The sequence below is a fragment of the Sturnus vulgaris genome, chromosome 19 (assembly GCF_052056855.1).
Source record: "Sturnus vulgaris isolate bStuVul1 chromosome 19, bStuVul1.hap1, whole genome shotgun sequence".
Taxonomy (NCBI): domain Eukaryota; kingdom Metazoa; phylum Chordata; class Aves; order Passeriformes; family Sturnidae; genus Sturnus; species Sturnus vulgaris.
In genome coordinates this window covers 10,131,807-10,151,451 of record NC_142261.1, presented here as the reverse complement: position 1 = coordinate 10,151,451, position 19,645 = coordinate 10,131,807, and the positions used below count along the sequence as shown (strand labels likewise).

The window sequence follows — 19,645 nt, the reverse complement described above, 5'->3', positions numbered from 1 at the left end:
TGAGGGCATTGTCATTTAGAATTACTCATTTTAATTTTGTGGCCCTGGAAATCTCAAAATGTTCATAATGAGGTCGACCTGACATTATCAGGGATCAGAAGTGAATGTACAGGAGCCTTGAAATAAATGGGCTGTGATTTCCCAGCTCCTGCTCGCTGCTGATTTGCATGTACTGTAATCGAAATGGTAGGGCTGAAGCTGAGAGTGCACGCTTGATGTGGGATGTGAGAATTGATAGGAGGATTTATTTTTAGACTATGGAGGCCTTGAAGACAACATGTACGATGCTGGAAGAGCAAGTAATGGACTTGGAGGCCCTGAATGATGAACTCCTGGAGAAAGAGCGCCAGTGGGAAGCGTGGAGAAATGTTCTAGGGGATGAGAAGTCCCAGTTTGAATGTCGAGTTAGAGAATTGCAGAGGATGCTGGATACTGAGAAACAGAGCAGGTCTCTCTCTCTCTTCCTTCCCTTTTATTAACTTTTATGAAAATGCTCTATAGAAGCTAGTGCAAAAATTATATTTAGCATAGGATATGGGAGTTGGAGCTAAATATAAAATCTTGTGAGGTAGTTCTAAAAATGGTTTATTAGTTAATAGTCATCACTGATATTGTTCCTTTTGTTTCTTTGCAAGTGAACGATTCAAGGGGAGTGGTATTTATCACTGTAATTTATAAAATGTCTTGATTTATTATCTTCTATTATATTTTATGGAAAAATAGTTCTGCTCCTGACTGTTCCTGTGGGGTCTTGAAATGTTTAAGGCTGTAGCTCTAGCAGGGGCAGGAACAGGGTTATATAATATAAAAGTGTTGCAGCAAACAGTCTGGCTTTCTAATGTAACATCTTGAATTTGAGGCAACCCCTTAAATAGTTATTGATGCCACTGCCTGCTAGGGAGAGGTCAAGCCTGCAAGGAGTTAGGTAACATTATTTTCCATTTTAATGCAGAGTGAGAGCAGATCAGCGTATTACTGAGTCTCGCCAGGTGGTAGAACTGGCTGTCAAGGAACACAAGGCAGAGATTCTGGCCCTGCAGCAAGCACTCAAGGAACAAAAACTCAAAGCAGAGAGCCTTTCTGATAAGGTAAGTAACTTTCAATCCTAGACTTTCATAATTAGATGAAATACTTTTCCACTGATATTACTTTTAGAAATGTGGCCTTGAGCAGCTTTTTCCAAGATGTTATAGGGACAAATTAAAAAGACTGGAGGGCATAGAATAGAATTCTATCTTCAAGCCAAAGACCTCAGATTTTCTTTGAAGAAGACAAAGCAGATAGCAGCCTATGATGCCTGGAATGAAGTCCTTCAATAACTTTATCTGTATTCGAAAAAGCCAAAAGCCAGTCTTTTGGCTGACTTTTCCCCAGCAACCAAAGGCTAATTGTATCAATTTTCTTCAGCATGTTCTTGGTAAAGTTGGATTTTAAGACTGTGGAATTATATTTATTAGTGTTCAATGTTCTTCTGACCCTCTTTCCCAGCTCAATGACCTGGAGAAGAAGCACGCCATGCTGGAGATGAATGCTCGCAGTTTACAGCAGAAGCTTGAGACAGAAAGGGAGCTCAAGCAGAGGCTTCTGGAGGAGGTAACCTTGGAGATTCATGTTAGAACTTCAGAAGGTTCCACATCTTGAGGAGGGGAGGTTGTGTGAATAAGAGTTACACATCCATCCTTCTATATAACTGGGGAGATTAGTCAAGTTGGAGGAGTTGTTTTCACTTAAAAGTTTGCCAAGCATGTGGCCACGTCAGGGTAAAAGTGAGCTGCTCCTCAGGGGCAGGGGAGCTGGCAGCCAAGGGGAACAGCGTGCCAGGCAAGGACAGGACCTTGCAGCTTGCAGGCTCAGACCCACAGGGCAGATTTATTGAAGGTACCAGTGATCATTTATAAGCCTCTAGTCATGAGACACCGTCCTAGGTCAGGTCTGCAAGGCCAGGTCTGTGCCCAGGCACAGCTCTGACCAGGCCAAGGGCAAAGGCCAAAGCTTAAAACCAGCTCTGGAGCCAACATGCTGAGGGTGCACACCTGGAGGCCACAGGTGAGGCTTCTCACAGCTCTTTTCATCATTAATTTGGGTCACAGGATTTGGATCTAAGGTCACACCATATCAGGAAGTAATTGAATGCAGGCAGCGAGTTCTGGCTGGTGGGGGAAGAGGCTCCAAAGAAGGATTTCAGGGGTGGTTATGGACAAATGGGCAATTAGAGCCTTCTGGTATTCTTGGGGTATTGACAGGTTGCCTACTTCTTTATGCATCACCAGGAAAGATTTCTGGCTCTTGCTTTGTAACACAGGAGCATTCATGGTTTTCCTAGTCAGGTGCCTTCTTGTCAAGAAAGTGTAAATCCTAAAAGAATTAGGAGTATTTTGTCATGTGCCCTCCTCTGGTATTAATTGGAGACAAAGATGTAAACAGCTGCCCATTATTTTCCTTACATCATGTGGCTATGACTCTCCTGGTTTATTGTAAAGATTATAGTTTCAATTTATTTTTACAAAGTACCGAGGTGGCTTCTGGTGGTTGTACAGAGAGCTTGAGAAGATGGTGTTGCTACAGATTAATAAAAATACATAGAAATGTTTGTTTAGTCACAATGCATTCTGAAAGGAAAGGAATCTTCTAGAGTGTTGTAATTTCACAGCTTTTGAAGAGCTGTGTGTTTATTTATAAATCATGAAGCGATGATTATTTTACAAGGAGTGACAACATTGAATAGCTTTTACTTACAAACAAGAAGACAACAAACCCAAAACACTGGCCTTTGTTCTCCTTTCAACAGCAGGCAAAGCTGCAGCAGCAAATGGATCTGCAGAAGAATCACATCTTCCGCCTGACTCAAGGTCTGCAAGAGGCTCTGGACCGAGCAGATCTTCTGAAGACTGAAAGAAGTGACCTGGAATATCAGCTGGAAAACATTCAGGTGAGGGTGAGGAAGCAGGGCAGTGCTCTGCCTCATTCCCTATGAGGCTTTAGGATGTGATTTACAGTTTCTGTGTGGCACTTTCTTTATGGTATTTGTTTGTTTCTTCTGTTAAGATGAAATTTCTTGCATTTGTGTGTGATTCACAGGTTCTCTATTCCCATGAAAAAGTGAAAATGGAGGGCACTATTTCTCAGCAAACTAAACTCATTGATTTCCTGCAGGCAAAGATGGACCAACCAGCAAAAAAGAAAAAGGTGGGTGAAGAAGGTTTGAGAGGCATGGAATTTAATGGTTTTGTAATCAGTTATGTGCTGTGTATTTTTAATATTCTGTTTTATCTTTCTTTGTGTAACAAAATGTTGTCCTCATTTAAGACCATTCTGAGTTGGTGAACACAAACTTTACTAGGCAGAATGTGCTTTTTGTGGCTTTTTGGTATTTTGTTATTCCTGCAACACTTAGGTTATAACCCAGTAGCTGCACCTCAGTGAGGCTGTAGGAATACAGAATTTTAAGCATGTTTTTTTAATGCTAAGTACGTATTTGTGTACAAACCTATTGTGTATCAAGAGTGGTTGTCCTGTAGTCACAGCATAGGACTGATCAGTCAGGTGATGTGACTTGTGTCACATCTTTGTCATAAGCTGTTCTGTCATTTTGAATGAAGTAATTTAATTTTAACCACGTGTTTTGAGATCCTCTGTTTAGATGCTTTCGGAAACTGCAGGTGTGAGTACTAACAGGTAACGTACGTCCCTCTTTAAATTAATCCATACCTTGACATTTTTCTCTCCAGTGCCAAAATGAACTAAAAATCCATCCTTACCCATAACAGAATTGCCATTAGGCCCTCTGGCCGGACTGCCACTAGCTAGTGTCACTTTGCCTAGTTTAAGCCATCTCTTGCTAGGAGTTAGGAGTTGTCTGTGTGTTTCTGTTGCTAGGGCCTGTTTAGTCGGCGGAAAGAGGACCCTTCTTTACCCACACAGGTTCCCCTGCAATACAATGAGCTGAAAGTGGCACTGGAGAAGGAGAAGGCTCGTTCTGCTGAGCTGGAGGAGGCTCTACAGAAAACACGCATTGAACTCAGATCTGCTCGTGAAGAAGGTAGGGGTTAACAGAAAAGGTGAATCTGGAAGGAGGCACGCTGAAAACTCTAATTGTGTGCCACTCTAGCAATAACATTTGTTGCTTAATTATTACCACTGCTGTGAAGTTAAAATAAGGCTACGCTCGATTCTCTGGGCTGTAACTGCACGCTGGTCACACAGAGCCCTGCTAGGAACCAGAGTGCCACGTTGGTCATGTTAACCGGGGCACATTTGTCTTGTCTGTAGCTGCTCATCGGAAAATATCCGACCACCCTCACCCCTCCACCCCGGCCACAGCCAGGCAGCAGATCATCATGTCTGCCATAGTGCGCTCCCCGGAGCACCAGCCCACGCCCATCAGCCTGCTGGCCCCACCCTCCAGCCGCAGGAAGGAATCCTCCACGCCAGAGGGTAGGCTCCTGCTCAGCTCCTGGTTCTCTCTCTGTGTGGATTTAGTTCTTACCCTGCTGATGAGTCGTGTCCCTTGCAGAGTACAGCCGGCGCCTGAAGGAGCGAATGCACCACAACATCCCCCATCGCTTCAACGTGGGGCTCAACATGAGGGCCACCAAGTGTGCAGTGTGCCTGGACACGGTGCACTTCGGCAGGCAGGCCTCCAAGTGCCTGGGTAAGGGAAAAACACAGCACAGCTCGGGGGGAGGAAAAGGCACCAGTCATCCAGAGCAGGGAGAGAAACAACCCAAGTGTGAAGACTCTGAAATTACCTGGTGCAAACATTCAGAAAACATCTGATGGTTTGGAGTGGAAGGGGAACCTTGGAGAAGCTGGGATTTGTGTGTCAGAAGTTGAGGCAGCTGTGTCATGATTTTTTTTTTTTTTTTTTGTCATTTAACAGAAGTTTTTCCCTGTCCTCTTGTCAGAATGCCAGGTGATGTGTCACCCAAAATGCTCCACTTGCTTGCCAGCTACTTGTGGGCTGCCAGCAGAATATGCCACGCATTTCTCGGAAGCGTTCTGCCGGGATAAGATGAATTCCCCTGGCCTGCAGCTGAAGGAGCCAAGCACCAGTCTGCGTCTGGAAGGCTGGATGAAAGTGCCAAGGTATAAACAGGAATCCTGGTGTCATGTCAGGTGCTGAAATATTTGGCCTTATATTACCCTGGTTCTTACAATGAGATAATTGGTACAGGCCTATTACAATTACCACCACTATAATTACAATTGTTACCACTGAAATTTCTCTTTTATAGAGTTGCTTTATGTAGAATCCAAGCAGAAAGTCCAACATTGCTTTGTGCTTCTTTTCCTCAGGAATAATAAGCGTGGGCAACAGGGCTGGGACAGGAAGTATATTGTCCTGGAAGGAACCAAAGTGCTCATTTATGATGCAGAAGCAAGAGAAGGTAACTTAGAATTTCTAGCAAGAACATATTTTTTAATCTTCAGATACAGTTTGGTGGGTTGAGAGGCTAAAAGATTATTACTGTTTGCTATGACTGTACCAAATGGAACTAAATCTTCAGTGATAAGGCAACACTATTTTTTTCTACACCCTTAGCCATCTTATTGGCTGGCATATCATAATAATCCAGCTGAGAAAACATCCAGTGTGCATCCACTTTCTTTTGCTATCACAGTTGTTTTCTTGCTACTTGTTTGTTTATTCCTAATCTGTCTCCCCATTCTCCTGCAGCTGGACAGAGGCCTCTGGAGGAATTTGAACTCTGCCTTCCTGATGGTGATGTAACTGTTCATGGAGCTGTAGGAGCTACTGAGCTTACAAATACAGCAAAGACAGGTGAGAATATTACATAGATGAGGTGAAATGGATTTCATCTGGCTTGCCATCAGCTTGCCATCAGTTAGCCTTGTTTGGCTGAACCGAATTTTCTCCCTCAAGCTTTCATTGTGTAATGCTGTAATTTACCTCCATCTGAATTAGGGGAGTAGCTCAGCACTCCAGATCTGTTACACCCAGGCTGTTGCTTCTGTCGTGGTAGAACTGTGGTTAATATAGTCATCAACCCAAATGGAAGTAAATTTTAAGAGATTTGTAGCATAAACACTCGGGTTACTTAAATTTCTTCTCTATTAACTGTGATGTGTCATAACTCCTGCCACCATTGTGCTCTGACCACAAAGCCATTAACTTAGAAATGCTGTGGGGTATATACAGTCTCTTATTATGAAAAAATGTTGATGTGTTGATTTGTATGTACTGAATAGAACTGATGGATAAGATTCTGTATGTCTTGACTGTTACATTAAAGGATACAGACTGTTAAAAACAAAGGTTTCCATAACCAATTTTTACAGATTTTTTTCTTAATCAGTACAGGGAATACTTTAGTCAAGTGGCTGGTTTTGTTTTGTTTTGTTTTTTCCACAATGGAATTTCTTTCTTTTTTGAATAAAAGGCAAGAAATTATTTTTGTTGAGTTAAAGACAGCCTTGTTATGTATGGATTGCATACATCCAGCTAATATTTAGGTGTAAGTAGCTAGCCTGTGCAGGACCTGTAAAGGAGAAACCAGTGTGTAAAATGCCATGGTACGTCATGATAAATACAACTTCTCTCCAATGAGGCTGAATGGTGTTGATTTTAAGTCCACTGACAATATTCCAAAAACTAATCTAAGTCTTATTCTATCTATATAACATCTCAGATGTGCCATATATCCTAAAATTGGAGTCTCATCCACACACCACTTGCTGGCCTGGTAGAACACTCTACCTGTTAGCACCCAGCTTCCCTGACAAACAGCGCTGGGTCACAGCACTGGAATCAATAGTGGCAGGTGGGAGAGTTTCCAGAGAAAAAGCTGAGGCTGATGCTGTGAGTATAAAAGTTTCATTTAATAATAAAATATTCTGGGAGGGAGCAGAGTTTTGAAAAATATTTTTTCGGTATTTGACATACTGAGGTTTAACTGAAGGTAAGTTATTGCTTCTGCCTCGTGATTTGAGCACCAGGAGCCAGTTCACTGTGAGACTGATGCTGTGTGTTACAATACCCTTCTTTAGACTTGGGGAGTGTAGTAAGAGAATCCCAAAATCTCTCTGTAATTCCAGCAGAGGAAGGAAGAGCAGCTAGGACATGGTTTAAATCCAGTCTCATAAGGTACCACATGGAACAAGCAAACCTTAAAAGAAGCAAAAACTCCCTCCCCTTCTTAGAGAGCCAGAGGCTTTATGTTTCTTGCTGGGGGGAGGTGTGTGTGGTTGTGTACTTTTTAGTTTGAGTTTTATTCCTAATAAGAGGTTAAACAGATTTGTTTAGGTTTTGGATAGCCTTTCTCACACTATTACACTGAGACTCTATTTTCTGGTAAAGGGAGGTTGGATTCTGTGGCATTGCATAAGAGAATGTTAGCTCTGGAGGTAGAGAATATCTGACTGCAGGAAATATTCTTTTTTTTTCTCAGGCTCACATTTCTTTTGTCTCTGAGAAAAATACATGCTCCCACCAACATTTATGCTTTTCTTTAATCCTTCCCCTTGGAAAATTCCACTGCTGTGTTGTAGGAGGTTGGGGAAAATGGAAAGGATAGAGACAACAATGGGTTCTGTCTGAATTTAGGATAATTCTGATCAGTTTGCCTTACTGGGTCTCAGGTAGATAAAAGTTTATTGATTCTTTTGTAGGAGGCATCCCTGCAACTTTTAGCTTTCTGAGAAAAAGAAATCTGTGCCAAACTCTTTGCCTATCTGAAATGACCTTACATTGTTATAATACTCACAGATAAAGAAATGAAGATTAACTCAACAAGAAAAAAAAATATTTTTGTCATTTGCAGAAACTGCTGGGGAACTCACTGCTGAAGCTGGAGGGTGAAGACCGTTTGGATATAAATTGCACAATGCCCTTCAGTGACCAGGTAATGGTCATGTGCACTTGTGTCTTTCTCAGTAGTGGATAATTGATTCAGGAAAACAGTATCTTGATTGCAACGTGTGTAATTATGCACTTGTTAGTGGGTTTGATTTTTCTCTTCACTGCTGAAGAGTATCACCCAAGCTGCTGTTGGAGCATTCCTTGCTCTCCTCACGTGGTGCTATTTTTTCCCCTGTTGTAGGTAGTGCTGGTGGGTGCAGAAGAAGGTCTCTATGCCCTGAATGTACTGAAGAATTCCTTAACGCACATCCCAGGAATGGGAGCTGTCTTCCAAATTCACCTCATCAAGGATCTGGAGAAGCTACTCATGATAGCAGGTACAGGGCTGTGTTCCCACTGGCCCTGCAGTGGCTTTGTGCTGCCAGGTCCTGCTTGCCTTTGGATTTACTCCAGGCTTTTGTCTGGTTTTATATCAGCAAATTGGCAGGAATTACTTGCTGTGGTTAACACAGTCTTGTCTGAGGCTGGCTGGTAAGAGATTATGTGAATGAGTGCTCAGTTAAACCTTCAGGAGAAACTGATTTCAGAGCTGAGGGAGGGAAGAACCAGAGACAAAACATTTCCAGGTTAGAGGTCAGTTGTCATTTTAAGTTCAATTCAAAGTGTTGAGCTAATTGGTGAACATCTCTTCCTAATTATTGCATAAACTTTTAAATATATTTAACTTTTTGAGGACCACTGTGTGATCACTGGGACACAGGGCCAGTCTTATCCTCTCTTACCCTGTAACAAAGCTGGGACTCCTGTCATGGTTTAAGATTTCTTTATGAAAGGAACACCAGCTTTAATCTCTCCATCTGTGGTTTTCCAGAGATAATCCTTCCCACACGGATGTAGGCATGCTGAACATTAGGGTGTATCTTCATCTGAAAACCCAAATTACCAAGTGTCTATATGACATTTGTAGGGAATGAAAAACAAATTCTCTCTTGTTCTGCTAGTTTAGTGTTTTTTTCCTGGTAAGGGTTTAAGATGTTCATGGTTTATTTGTGTCAGGGTAGTAGAGAGCAAAGCAGATTTCACACATAATGAGAAGGCTGTGTTAGTCTGTCACTGGACTTCTGAGAGGAACTGGCCTTGGGCTGTAAAGCAATTCATTAGGGCAGTTCTTGGAAATCCCTTGCCAGTTCTGTTGGCACAGAGGGACTAAAACATCTTGTACTTGAAGAAGTTCTGAAGGGCAAAATAAAACTTCCTGGCTAATTTTGAGTAGTTTCTTAATGAGGCCACAATTACTGTGTTCTGCTAGACTTTAGAAACACTAACAATCCACGCAGGGAATAGCTGTTCTCCTGGTGGATTTACTGCCTGTTGTAGGGTTGGGTTTTTGTAAGTTTTCTGTTTCAGTTTGAGTAGGAATAATATGGAATGAATTCTATATGGTACCTTGTGACTGTTTCCATAGTAACAGCCTGTAACAACAAGCTGCTGCTTAGCTAAGACTTTGTAGAGAATAGGGAGTTCTCCCTTGATGAAATGCAACCTTTTTTTTGTTTCCAGGAGAAGAAAGGGCTCTGTGTCTTGTTGATGTAAAGAAAGTGAAGCAGTCTCTAGCCCAGTCTCACCTCCCAGCCCAGCCTGATGTCTCACCAAATGTCTTTGAGGCTGTCAAAGGATGTCACCTTTTTGCTGCTGGCAAAGTAAGTTACAGCTCCTCGTGCCTTCAGACCACCCCTTAGACTGCTCTGAGTTTAATATTAAAAACTCAGCATCCTTATTCCACTGGCAGCACATCCAAGGTCTGTATTCTTGCCCTGAATATTTTTCTTCAAGTAAGAAGAATGTATGGGCTGAAGAGAGGCTGAGCTGCAGACAGAATGGGGGATTTGCTGCTAATGTAGATCAATTGAGTCAGGATGCCTTGATGGTATAGCTTAAATTGCTAGATAGTAAGAAATCCAGCATACCTTGGTACTACTGCCTCACTATTGACTACAATTTTGAGATTTTTAATTAGTGAATTTTGTCCAGTCTTTGTTCTGGAATGTCATGCTTCCAGGCTAGCAAATTTCCTTAGGTGTTTGTGTCACTTTAATTCTAGACATTGAAACAGATTACTGGTTTTAGTATGGAGCATTAACCACAGCAAAAATTCTCATTAACAGTTACTTCTGTGTTACTTTGATAACAAACTGAACACTATTAATTTCAAAGTGATGCTCAAGATAAGTTTCAGGACTTAAAATATAGACCTAACCTATTTCAATTTGTCAATCCCTTTTCTGTGGAAAACCTTCTCACTTTTTATTAACGCCTTTCAAGCATAAAAGGAATCATAGAAGCCATTTAAATTCACGTTCTTTTTTGAGAATGTGAAGAGGCTTTTCATTATTTCATGAATTCACAATAATTACCCTATTAATAAAATGTACTTGCTTATCTCTGCAAAGTTCTTTTTGTGGCAAGAGGTTCTCAGGTCTGTTTCACACGCTCAGCAATAGAATTTATTTTATTGCCATCCTGAACTATGCTTGCTATCTTCCTTACAGGTTGAGAACAGTCTTTGTATCTGTGCAGCCATGCCAAATAAAGTGGTGGTTCTGAGATACAACGAGAGCTTGAGCAAGTTCTGTATCAGAAAGGTGAGTTGAGTAACTCCTGCTGTAGTTGAGGTCAATTAATATTGTGCTCTAAGCCTTTGCTTTGGAGCAAACATCTAAAACCTTTCTGTGTGCATGAGAAAATTTGTTTGCCAGCTAAAATGATAACAAATTGCACCGTGCACTGACTCAAAGTGGAGTAGGCAGCAATTTCCTTTAATAAGAGTTGGCATTTTTTGAGAGATGCAGAACAGAACTGTGATTTTTGAGGTATCAGACTGAGCTGTAATCATACCCTCAGAGATCTCTCCTCAGGTCAAAAAGTTTAAACACCACCAGCCTTAAAACAGGCTGGCACCCAGAAACTCATGTCCTCTCCTATTCACAAATTAAAGGATGTTTCAGTCAGACCACACCTCCCTGGGAGGTTCTGCAGGTGACTTTGCCAGGCACCAGTTCATTTTCCAGTGTGACTGAGGCTGTTATCCCTGAGTGCTCCATGGGCACTGCTGGAGGGAAGCAGCAGGCACAGCCATGCAAATCTGGCCTCCTCAGGAGGAAAGGCATGAATGATGGAGAACCTGGGCACAAACAATGTGGATGCCAGCACACCTGGAATGTCTACAAGCCTTGCAGCTGATACAACTCCTGCTCACAGCAGGGAACACTGAGCACCTACAGCCCTTCCTCTGACAAGGGCTTACGTGCACAACATGCAAAGGCGTTTTAGACAGCAGGTTTTCCTTATCTCCACTAATCCAGATGACTGAATTTAGATCCTAACAAGATGGCAGCAAGCCCAGAATATGCTTTTCTTTTCTGCCAACTAAATTTCTAGATAAAGTAGGATTTATGCAAGGAATCTTGTCCTCATAAGATCTGGGGATTTGTGTGTTGTGTCAGGCTAACCTGCAGAGCTATCCAGCTCTTCAGTCACAAGGCAGATCTTGGTGGACAACAGCTCTTTGCCATGTACAAAGAAGGAAGGAAGACTGGCTGTGACCTACTGTAAACAGGGAGCTCACTACTGCTCCAGAAAATTGAGCTGCAGAGCAGAACATCATCTTCCAGAACAGTATATTCTTCTAAAAGGAAGAGGATCTTCCTCAGGGCGAGTTCGTATGCAAGTCTACATTCAAGCATCACTTCCAACAAAATAAAACTTTCTTCTAGCAGGAGTTTTTGTCCACATGTTTTTGAGATACTGTTGTTAGGGTCTTTGAAGTTGCCACCTGTAGTAAAGATAAATGTAGCAATGTACAAATTTCCAGTCTCAGTGTTATCTGTTAGCTGGTGCAGGGCACTAATATCTGTCCATACTGTTCTTTTGTCCAGGAGATTGAAACCTCTGAGCCTTGCAGCTGCATCCATTTGACGACTTACAGCATCATCATTGGAACCAACAAGTTCTATGAAATTGAGATGAAGCAGTACACACTGGAGGGTAGGAGATAATTCCTGAGAAATGCTCCAAGTGGCTCCACACGTTCTTTTGTAGGGCTTTTTGAAAGCAGTTTAGGAAAAAAAATCGGTGCAAATCAAAGTGTTTTTCTCCATTCTCTTTGCAGAGTTTTTGGATAAAAATGACCACACTTTGGCCTCTGCTGTGTTTGCTGCTTCCACCAACAGTTTCCCAGTCAGCATCATCCAAGTGAACCCAGCAGGGCAGAGGGAGGAGTATCTGCTGTGTTTCCACGGTAAGTGGTGGATGGTGTTGCAGTGCTCCTGTTCTCTGAGCTGCAGAAGGTACCCAAATACTGTTGAATTTTGGACAACCTGCTTTGGCTTAAAAGTTCTCGATGCCTGGTGGATCAGTTGTTGCATGTAGATTCCTGTGCCTGAGGGAAGGACTGCAGGCAGTGTGTTAAGTGCAAACAGGTGTTTGATTACCCTGATAAGATGTTCAGGGGCTCTCAGACTTGGGATTTGTCTGGTTTCCCTGCAGACAGATGAGACTTCTTAACCTTCTGATGATTAAATGAGAGGGTGTTGTTTTTTTTATAGCTGCTTGTATACTGTCATGGGAATGCCAAACCTTCTAAAGCCCTCTAGCAGTAATTTTGGGTGAGTGGTGGTAGGAATCTCATCACCTTCCCAAGTGTAGGTTAAATAATGACCTTAGTTTAACTGGAACAAAGAGACCTGGAATCACAGCACCTTTTGGCCTGGCAATATTCCTGCATCTAACCAATTCCATGGCATTTAGAGTAATTCATGGCAATCTGAGATTTGCAAGATGTCCCTGATAAAAAACCTGGGAACAACTGCCTTTGCCCCTTCAGAAATAAATGAATAAAATTCAGGCAGATGCTCATGACCTGATGTGACCTCTCTTGGCAGAGTTTGGAGTCTTTGTGGATTCCTATGGGAGACGCAGTAGGACAGACGACCTGAAGTGGAACCGCTTGCCCTTAGCTTTTGGTAGGTGTTGAGGGACAATCCCTTGGATTATGGGAATTACTGAAACCAGGAAGCATCCTTGTGAAATGGGTATTCTGCACTCAGCCCTTTTGTCTTCTTTTCCCTTCCCAATTCTTCCAGAAACTGTGGAGCTTTTTCCCACGATTTGAGCTTATTATAAATCCAGATGGCAAACCCTCTGAAATACAAGCACTTTAAGGAAAACTAAACCCAAGTTCCATTTCCTTAATGTTCCTGGTCTGACACTGATTGGACTGGCTAGTGGAATTTTTAACAATGCTCTAAGTTTCTGAAATAGTGAAGAATATATGAGGGCAGCGTGGCTCCCTCAGGCCTTTTGCACTGCCTGATGGGATTTTGTTCAGTTAATAGTCTGGCTTTAATGCCTTTTTCATGATACTTTGGTTAGTAAAGTCCTTGAGACACAGTTTCAAAGCAACAATTCTTTAAGTTTGCATCTCCCCCTTTACTGATGGTGTTTGTGTCATTACATAAAATGTATTCCTTAGTTTTCCCCCAGGGCTGTCAGCCTCTCTTGTGCTTGCTCTTGTTGTGTTTTAGAAGTTTTTAATAGTGAATGTATTTTGTGTTTTTTTCCTGCCTTTGCACTGCTCCTCCAGCCTACAGGGAGCCCTATCTGTTCGTGACCCACTTCAATTCCCTTGAAGTGATTGAGATTCAGGCACGAGCTTCTCTAGGGTAAGTTGTTCTCTTTTAATTCCTTTGAACAGCCTGTTTTGCAGGAATATATGGATTTACCAGGAAAAGGTACTGTGTTGCCACTGTAGAGACTTTTTCCTGCAATTTTCCCCAGAACTCCGGCACGAGCCCACCTGGAGATCCCCAACCCAAGGTACCTCGGGCCTGCAATCTCCTCAGGAGCAATCTACTTGGCCTCCTCCTACCAGGACAAGCTGAGGGTGATCTGCTGTAAGGGCAATCTGGTGAAGGAGACCAACAATGAGCAGCAGCAGCAGCAGCAGCACCACAGAGGCTCCTCTGCCACACGCAGGTGCGGCGACATCGGGGTGTCATGGTGACAATGTCGGGGTGTCACAGTCCCTGGGTACCTCAGGAGCAAACTTCCCTTTTGATGCCTTTTCCCGTGGTGTGGTGGGATGCTCTTGTTCTGCTCTTAGACACTGGTGACAGTCAGTTACTGTAATGCTGGCATAGAGTCACTAATGGCTTAACATCCACAAGGAAACAAACATCTGCTCTAGGAAGATGTGGATAATCTCCACAAATGCTTTGTGACCTTGTGCTGATCTGCTTTGATGTTGTGATAGAGCTCTGGCTTCAAAGCTTTTTGAGCTCAGATATTGTTGATATGACACTAAACATGGCTAGGCTGTAACCAGCTGTAAAACAAGAGTCCCTTTCTATCAAATCATGAGTCTGCCTTAGGGAGATAGTGCTGGGAAGTCGTGATGTGATACACAGGTAATTAAATACTGGGGCTGATCACTGTGTGCACAGGACACTGAGAAATTATAGTTCATCCCAGCTTGGCCTGAACATCCCTGAGCTACAGAAAGTTGTGTGAAAACACATATATCTTATTTTAGTGTATTTTTATATGGAAAAGCATATGGCTGGAGTGTATGAAAAGGTGATGTTCTCTGGCCTGTTCCATACTCATAACTTACACTGGCAATTCATTAAGGCACTTTGCCAGTGTGGCTCTTTTGATGGATACTCCAGTTGCCAAAATCTCTGCATTTTCCATTTTGGCTCAGTGAGGGGCTGATGCTTCTCCAAGGAAGAGTCCTGGGGGAAAAGTTATATTTTTGCTAAAAGAAAATGTAACGGGAGGTTTTTGTAACTCAGCGGTTAGCATCAATTATTTTTGAATGACAGCAGCCCGAACAAGAGAGGCCCTCCCACGTACAACGAGCACATCACCAAGCGTGTGGCCTCCAGCCCAGGACCCCCCGAGGGGCCCGGCCACCCCCGGGAGCCCAGCACACCCCACCGGTACCGCGAGGGCCGCACGGAGCTGCGCAGGGACAAGTCCCCGGGGCGGCCTCTGGAGAGGGAGAAATCCCCGGGCCGGCTGCTGAGCACCCGCAGGGAGCGCTCCCCTGGACGGCTCTTCGAGGACAGCAGCCGAGGGAGGGTGCCTGTGAGCGGAGCCAGAACTCCCCTTGCTCAAGTCAATAAGGTAAGTGAGAGCCTGCAGAACGTGGCTGTTCTCAGGAAAAGGCTTGTGGGTGCTGCAGGAGGGCTGGTGGCACTGGAAAGCACAGGAGCACATCAAATCTCAACCCCCTGCTCCTCAAATTCTCTTGGAATAGAGCCCACGTGGTGCCATGCACTGGCCCCGTGACCACCTGCCCTGGGCTGGTTCTGGCACTGCAAAAGCTGCTGGACACTAAGAAGTGATAGAGGATTTGATGGGAAATAATGTCTAGAGCAGGGAATGTGGGAGCCTGCTGAGTTCAGAGTGATGCTGGCAGTGCCTGCCTGCCTTTGTCAGTATTTGTGGATGACAGGAACCCTGGCTCTGTGGGAGCAGCAGGTGATGTACTGCTCCCAGCACCTCGTGCCTGGAAGAGAAATACCTGTGACTTGTAACTTGTCCTTTTATTTCCCTGCCAGGTCTGGGACCAGTCTTCAGTGTAAGTCTCAGCTAGACAAAGTTACTCATCTTGACCTGCAGGAAAAAAAAAGGAAATATACTGAGTATATGCACTCCATCTGTCTGCAGCCCAGTTCCCAAACAGCATTCCTGGGCCAGAGCTCGCTCCGCAGCGGGAGCCGTGGCACTTTCCAAGACCGTTTGCAGCTCAGTTAATTTCTCTGCACTTTCCTGCACTCCTGTTTTTGCACTTTGTACTACTGTTACTCTTTCAAGCAGTTCATGAACTTTTTGTATCCACTTTAGTCCCTAGTAATTCATCCAGGAAATGGGACTCGTGTCCTACCCCAGGTCATCACTGTGGTTAGCACCCTTTACCAGAGAGTTGGTCATAGTTCTGAGACGTGCTGGGAGCCCCTGATGGCCTGGAAACAGAAGGGCCAAGGTGAGTGAGTCTTTCAGTAGGAGCTGTGGTTGGATGTTCTCCACAGAACACATGAAAATTTCTTCTGATTAGCCGTTCACCTGCCACTTCTGAAAGTTATTTTGTTCTCACCAAAATCGCTTTAGAGCAGCTCTGATGGGGAGGGAAGAACCCTGCTTTAACCAACCCCCCTGCCCGGCCCTGAGACAAAGTGCATTACCTATAAGCTACTGGGTTGTAAGACTTTATCCAGGTCTTCTGCATGACAGTTCACTGCATGCTGCTGCACCATCACTGGCTCTCTCCTTTTAGGTTGCTTTGCTGAGTAGTGTATTGTACCTCACTTGTAAATTAACTGAAACCTTTAGATTACACTGCAAAATAGCCGTTAATTACTCTGGAAATTTGGCACCGAAGAGTTAACAAGCCTTATTCTATGACAGGAATTACAGTCACACTTGTGTTCTCCTCTCAGCACTGGACATGGTCTCTTCAGCAGTGAGTGCTGCCAGCCTCGGCTCCCCAGGGGGAGCAGCCCGGGCTGGCTCCTCCCGTGAGCTGTAGCTTGTTGTGCAATCAGATGCGGTGTCTTGGCACAGGACACCCACAGGGAGCAGCTTTGGCAGTTGCTGACACACCTTTGCTTCCCCGTGTCTGACCTCGAGCCTTTTATTGCTTCCTATTCTCTTTTGCTGTGAACATGAAGCAGAGAGCAAATGATTTTCAAAGCAGGTTTTGACCATTCACTCTGCAATAGCAACATTCTAAGTGAACAACCATGTTCTTTACAACTGGAAAGAGCAAAACTGCATCCAATCTTCCCTTGGAGCCACACTTAAACTTCTGCTAGTCCCTTGCAAGCCTGTGCTAACCTGTTCTAGAAACCCATCAAAATTCCAATGCCTTGTCAGTGTCCTTTGGCGAGTTTCATGAATATTGTATTCTGTTCTCTTTGTCTGTTGGGTTATTTTCAGTCAGATGATTTGGCAGGAAATTTGCTGAAAGTTTTTGTCTCCTGGTCTGAATATTTTGAAAGGTCACTGAGATCAGTCTTTAAATCTTTGCATCTCATGGAAGATCTTCAAGACCTCAGAAATGGGCTTGTTGAGTCCTGAAAGTGTATATCTTGTGTCTTGTTTGTGAAATGCTTCCTGCTATAGAAATAGCTCAAAGGACTGTACATATTTACAAGAAACTTTATATTCGTAACAAAAGGGAATTGAATTGGTTTCTACTTTTTTATTGTAAACTGTGCGTTTTTCAACACTAGCTTTTTGTTTTACTGGTGGTTGTGGACAGCCATCTTCAGACACTGGAGGGGCCTCGCCTCAGTCCTCCTCGCTCCCATGAAGAACTATTGTAACATTAAATTGCAATTGAAGCTTGTTAGCATAAATGAGGTTTTAGGTCTCTAAAAGTACAGGATTTTTCTTCATTACCTTTTTATTATTGACAAGGGAGGGAACCAAGAGGGACAGTTCAAAGCTCCACCTGGAAAGTATTGAACTTTGTTGTTGAACAATAACCAAATAAAACAAATAACTATCTTGACTGGCATGGTGAAATGACGGCTTCCTTCTCTCTGGAGTGTCCCTGCCCCTCCTGCCCCACACCTGGCTCTGGGGCTGGGGAATCCTAGGTGTCACAACTGCAAACCCTGGCAATATTTAGCATTTAATACTCATCATTCCCTGAACAGTAGCATAAGTGGCTTCACAAACCCCAAGCATGTTCACGTGCACTAACCCAGGTGCATTTATCCAGGTGCTTCACTAGAGCAGCAGTCAGCTGCAAGCACCTGTGAGTACCTGGGACAACAGTCTTGCCCTGGTGAATGACCCCAGACATCTTGAGCTGGAAAAAAGGCATCTTAATTAACAAGTGTGATCTAATGACAGGTTTGGGATTTATCCCAGCCGTATACTGGGAGCAAAGCAGAGGGAGGCAGTTCCTCATCCCACTGCTGTATCATGCTGGTGCTTTAAGGCCTAATAGCTGCAACTTTAAAAAAAGACCATTCACAAATCCAGTCAGATTGAGTACAACCTGCAGTTACTGTACAGCTCAACTTACACCTGCTGGGAAAACTTGCTAGATCAGACTTAAATGTAAATACATCTATTTTTAACTGAACTAGTTTTTACAAGGTCTGAAGTATTCTTTCACAGGAAGAGGTTTTTAATATTCACACTGCTGCCTACAGTAACTTAATTTGTCCTCCTACTGTTCAGTGTTTTTGGTTCTGTGCACATCCCCACCCCCTCAGCCCTGAGAAAGGGCTTGGTGGAGGCTGTGGGGGTGGGTTACCAATGGCTTCTCTTACGTTTTGGTCTACATGACATTCTCCATGAAAAAATGCTCTCCATCAACCCCGAGCTGCTTGATTTATCTATTGTGCCTACTATGATGTATATGATGAAATGCTGACTTGTTCAATGTTCCTTTATTTCTTTTACTGTGCACAAACAATACTTATTTAAAGCTCATTGTTGCAGTCCTATGATGCATGATCCGAATTGTAACAAAACTAAATTAATCCAGAAACTGGTGGAGTAAAAAAAAATTAATTATTTATTGAGCTTTTTGATTCCCAAGAACCCTGCACAAATCCATGTCAGCTTGACCCCCACATGCTGTGCTGAAATTCAGGGGGTCGGGGAGGGCAGGGACCTCTTGTTATTCTTGTACTGATTTACTCCAGGGTCCCCAAAAGTGACTGTAACAAAGGTGTCTGCATCTACCTTTACAAAATGTGCTCTCCTAGCAACAGCCAAGAATAAACATAACAGCACAGACTGTGAGCTGTGGGTGGGGAATGTAAGTGAGCTAATAAATCCAACTCTTGATCCAGCTTTTGCCTTTGGAGGGATTTGATTCATCCCATTGCAATAAGGGAACACAGAGTGATTAATTCATTCACCTGTTAAAAAGAAAACAACCTAGCAAAAAAAAACCCAATAAACCACCCCAAAACTCACCCCCTAGCAAAAACCAAAACAACAGCTTACCTCTTGTTCCTCTACACTCCTGCTAGAGAGAAAGGGATTTGGGGGCTGAGGGTGGCAGTGGCTTACCTGAGGAAATTTGTGGCTCCTGGAACTTTTGAGGCCACAGGTGCCAGGGAGCAGCTCACCTCCATCACCTGCTGCTGGAGGCTGGAGGGGCCTGGGGGCAGCTGGGCTTGGTCACCCGTGGGCAGGGAAGGGTGGAGCAGAGGGAGGGTCACTCCTGCAGGTCCTCACACAGCCTGGGCCCCCCACCCTGGGCTCCTCCTGGCCCTCCCACCTTTTTGGGGCTGCATGGATGATGGTGCAGTGGAAGCTGCAGTTCCTGTACTGAGCCCTCTGCCAGCTGAAACAAGGGCCAGGGGCTACAAACCAAAAATCAAAATTGAAAAAGCTCAAGGTTTCTACATAATAATTGTTCCTGTCCTGTGGTTCTACATACCTGATGCACTGATGAAGAACAGGGAGGGCACTGCAGGTACCAGCACTGACCACACATCCCACAGCCTTGGCATTCCCTGGAGCTACTGGACCCTGCAGAGGCACAAACACAAACTGGCCCCTCACAGCTGGACCCCAGAGTCACTCTGGTGAGGACAGACTTGGAAAAAAATCTGCTTGAAGTGGTTGCTGGAATAAAGAGAAGCTGACAGGAGGCTTAAGGCCCATCCCGAGCTTTCCAGCTCTGTTGCTGGAGCTTTTAAATAATTGGCCTCTCGTCTCCCCTCTAAACTTAATGTCACAAATAAAGAGGAACACCTCGGTCTTCTTCACTGACTGAGTGCAAGAGGAGAA

At 43.8% G+C, this 19,645-nt stretch overlaps 1 protein-coding gene across 8 annotated transcripts in view; it reads left to right on the top strand.

Moving 5' to 3' along the window:
* The window catches only part of CIT (citron rho-interacting serine/threonine kinase), a 63,920-nt gene extending 46,524 nt beyond the window's left edge, over positions 1-17,396 (top strand). For 3 of the 8 annotated variants that reach the window (XM_088176035.1, XM_088176037.1, XM_088176036.1), the window contains 23 exons: positions 255-448; positions 953-1,088; positions 1,489-1,593; positions 2,789-2,929; positions 3,079-3,186; positions 3,877-4,039; positions 4,270-4,434; positions 4,514-4,651; positions 4,905-5,085; positions 5,296-5,387; positions 5,678-5,782; positions 6,651-6,820; positions 7,782-7,862; positions 8,061-8,196; positions 9,380-9,519; positions 10,369-10,461; positions 11,755-11,863; positions 11,988-12,116; positions 12,760-12,840; positions 13,461-13,539; positions 13,655-13,852; positions 14,701-15,004; positions 15,442-17,396. In XM_088176035.1, the coding sequence (XP_088032161.1) occupies positions 255-448; positions 953-1,088; positions 1,489-1,593; positions 2,789-2,929; positions 3,079-3,186; positions 3,877-4,039; positions 4,270-4,434; positions 4,514-4,651; positions 4,905-5,085; positions 5,296-5,387; positions 5,678-5,782; positions 6,651-6,820; positions 7,782-7,862; positions 8,061-8,196; positions 9,380-9,519; positions 10,369-10,461; positions 11,755-11,863; positions 11,988-12,116; positions 12,760-12,840; positions 13,461-13,539; positions 13,655-13,852; positions 14,701-15,004; positions 15,442-15,465 (3,072 nt within the window). In that variant the 3' untranslated portion in view covers positions 15,466-17,396. The remainder of the gene's footprint in view (positions 1-254; positions 449-952; positions 1,089-1,488; positions 1,594-2,788; positions 2,930-3,078; positions 3,187-3,876; positions 4,040-4,269; positions 4,435-4,513; positions 4,652-4,904; positions 5,086-5,295; positions 5,388-5,677; positions 5,783-6,650; positions 6,821-7,781; positions 7,863-8,060; positions 8,197-9,379; positions 9,520-10,368; positions 10,462-11,754; positions 11,864-11,987; positions 12,117-12,759; positions 12,841-13,460; positions 13,540-13,654; positions 13,853-14,700; positions 15,005-15,441) is intronic. The other 5 variants (XM_014894613.2, XM_088176038.1, XM_088176039.1 and 2 more) reach the window with 4 other exon arrangements.
* The last annotated feature ends 2,249 nt before the right edge of the window (positions 17,397-19,645 follow it).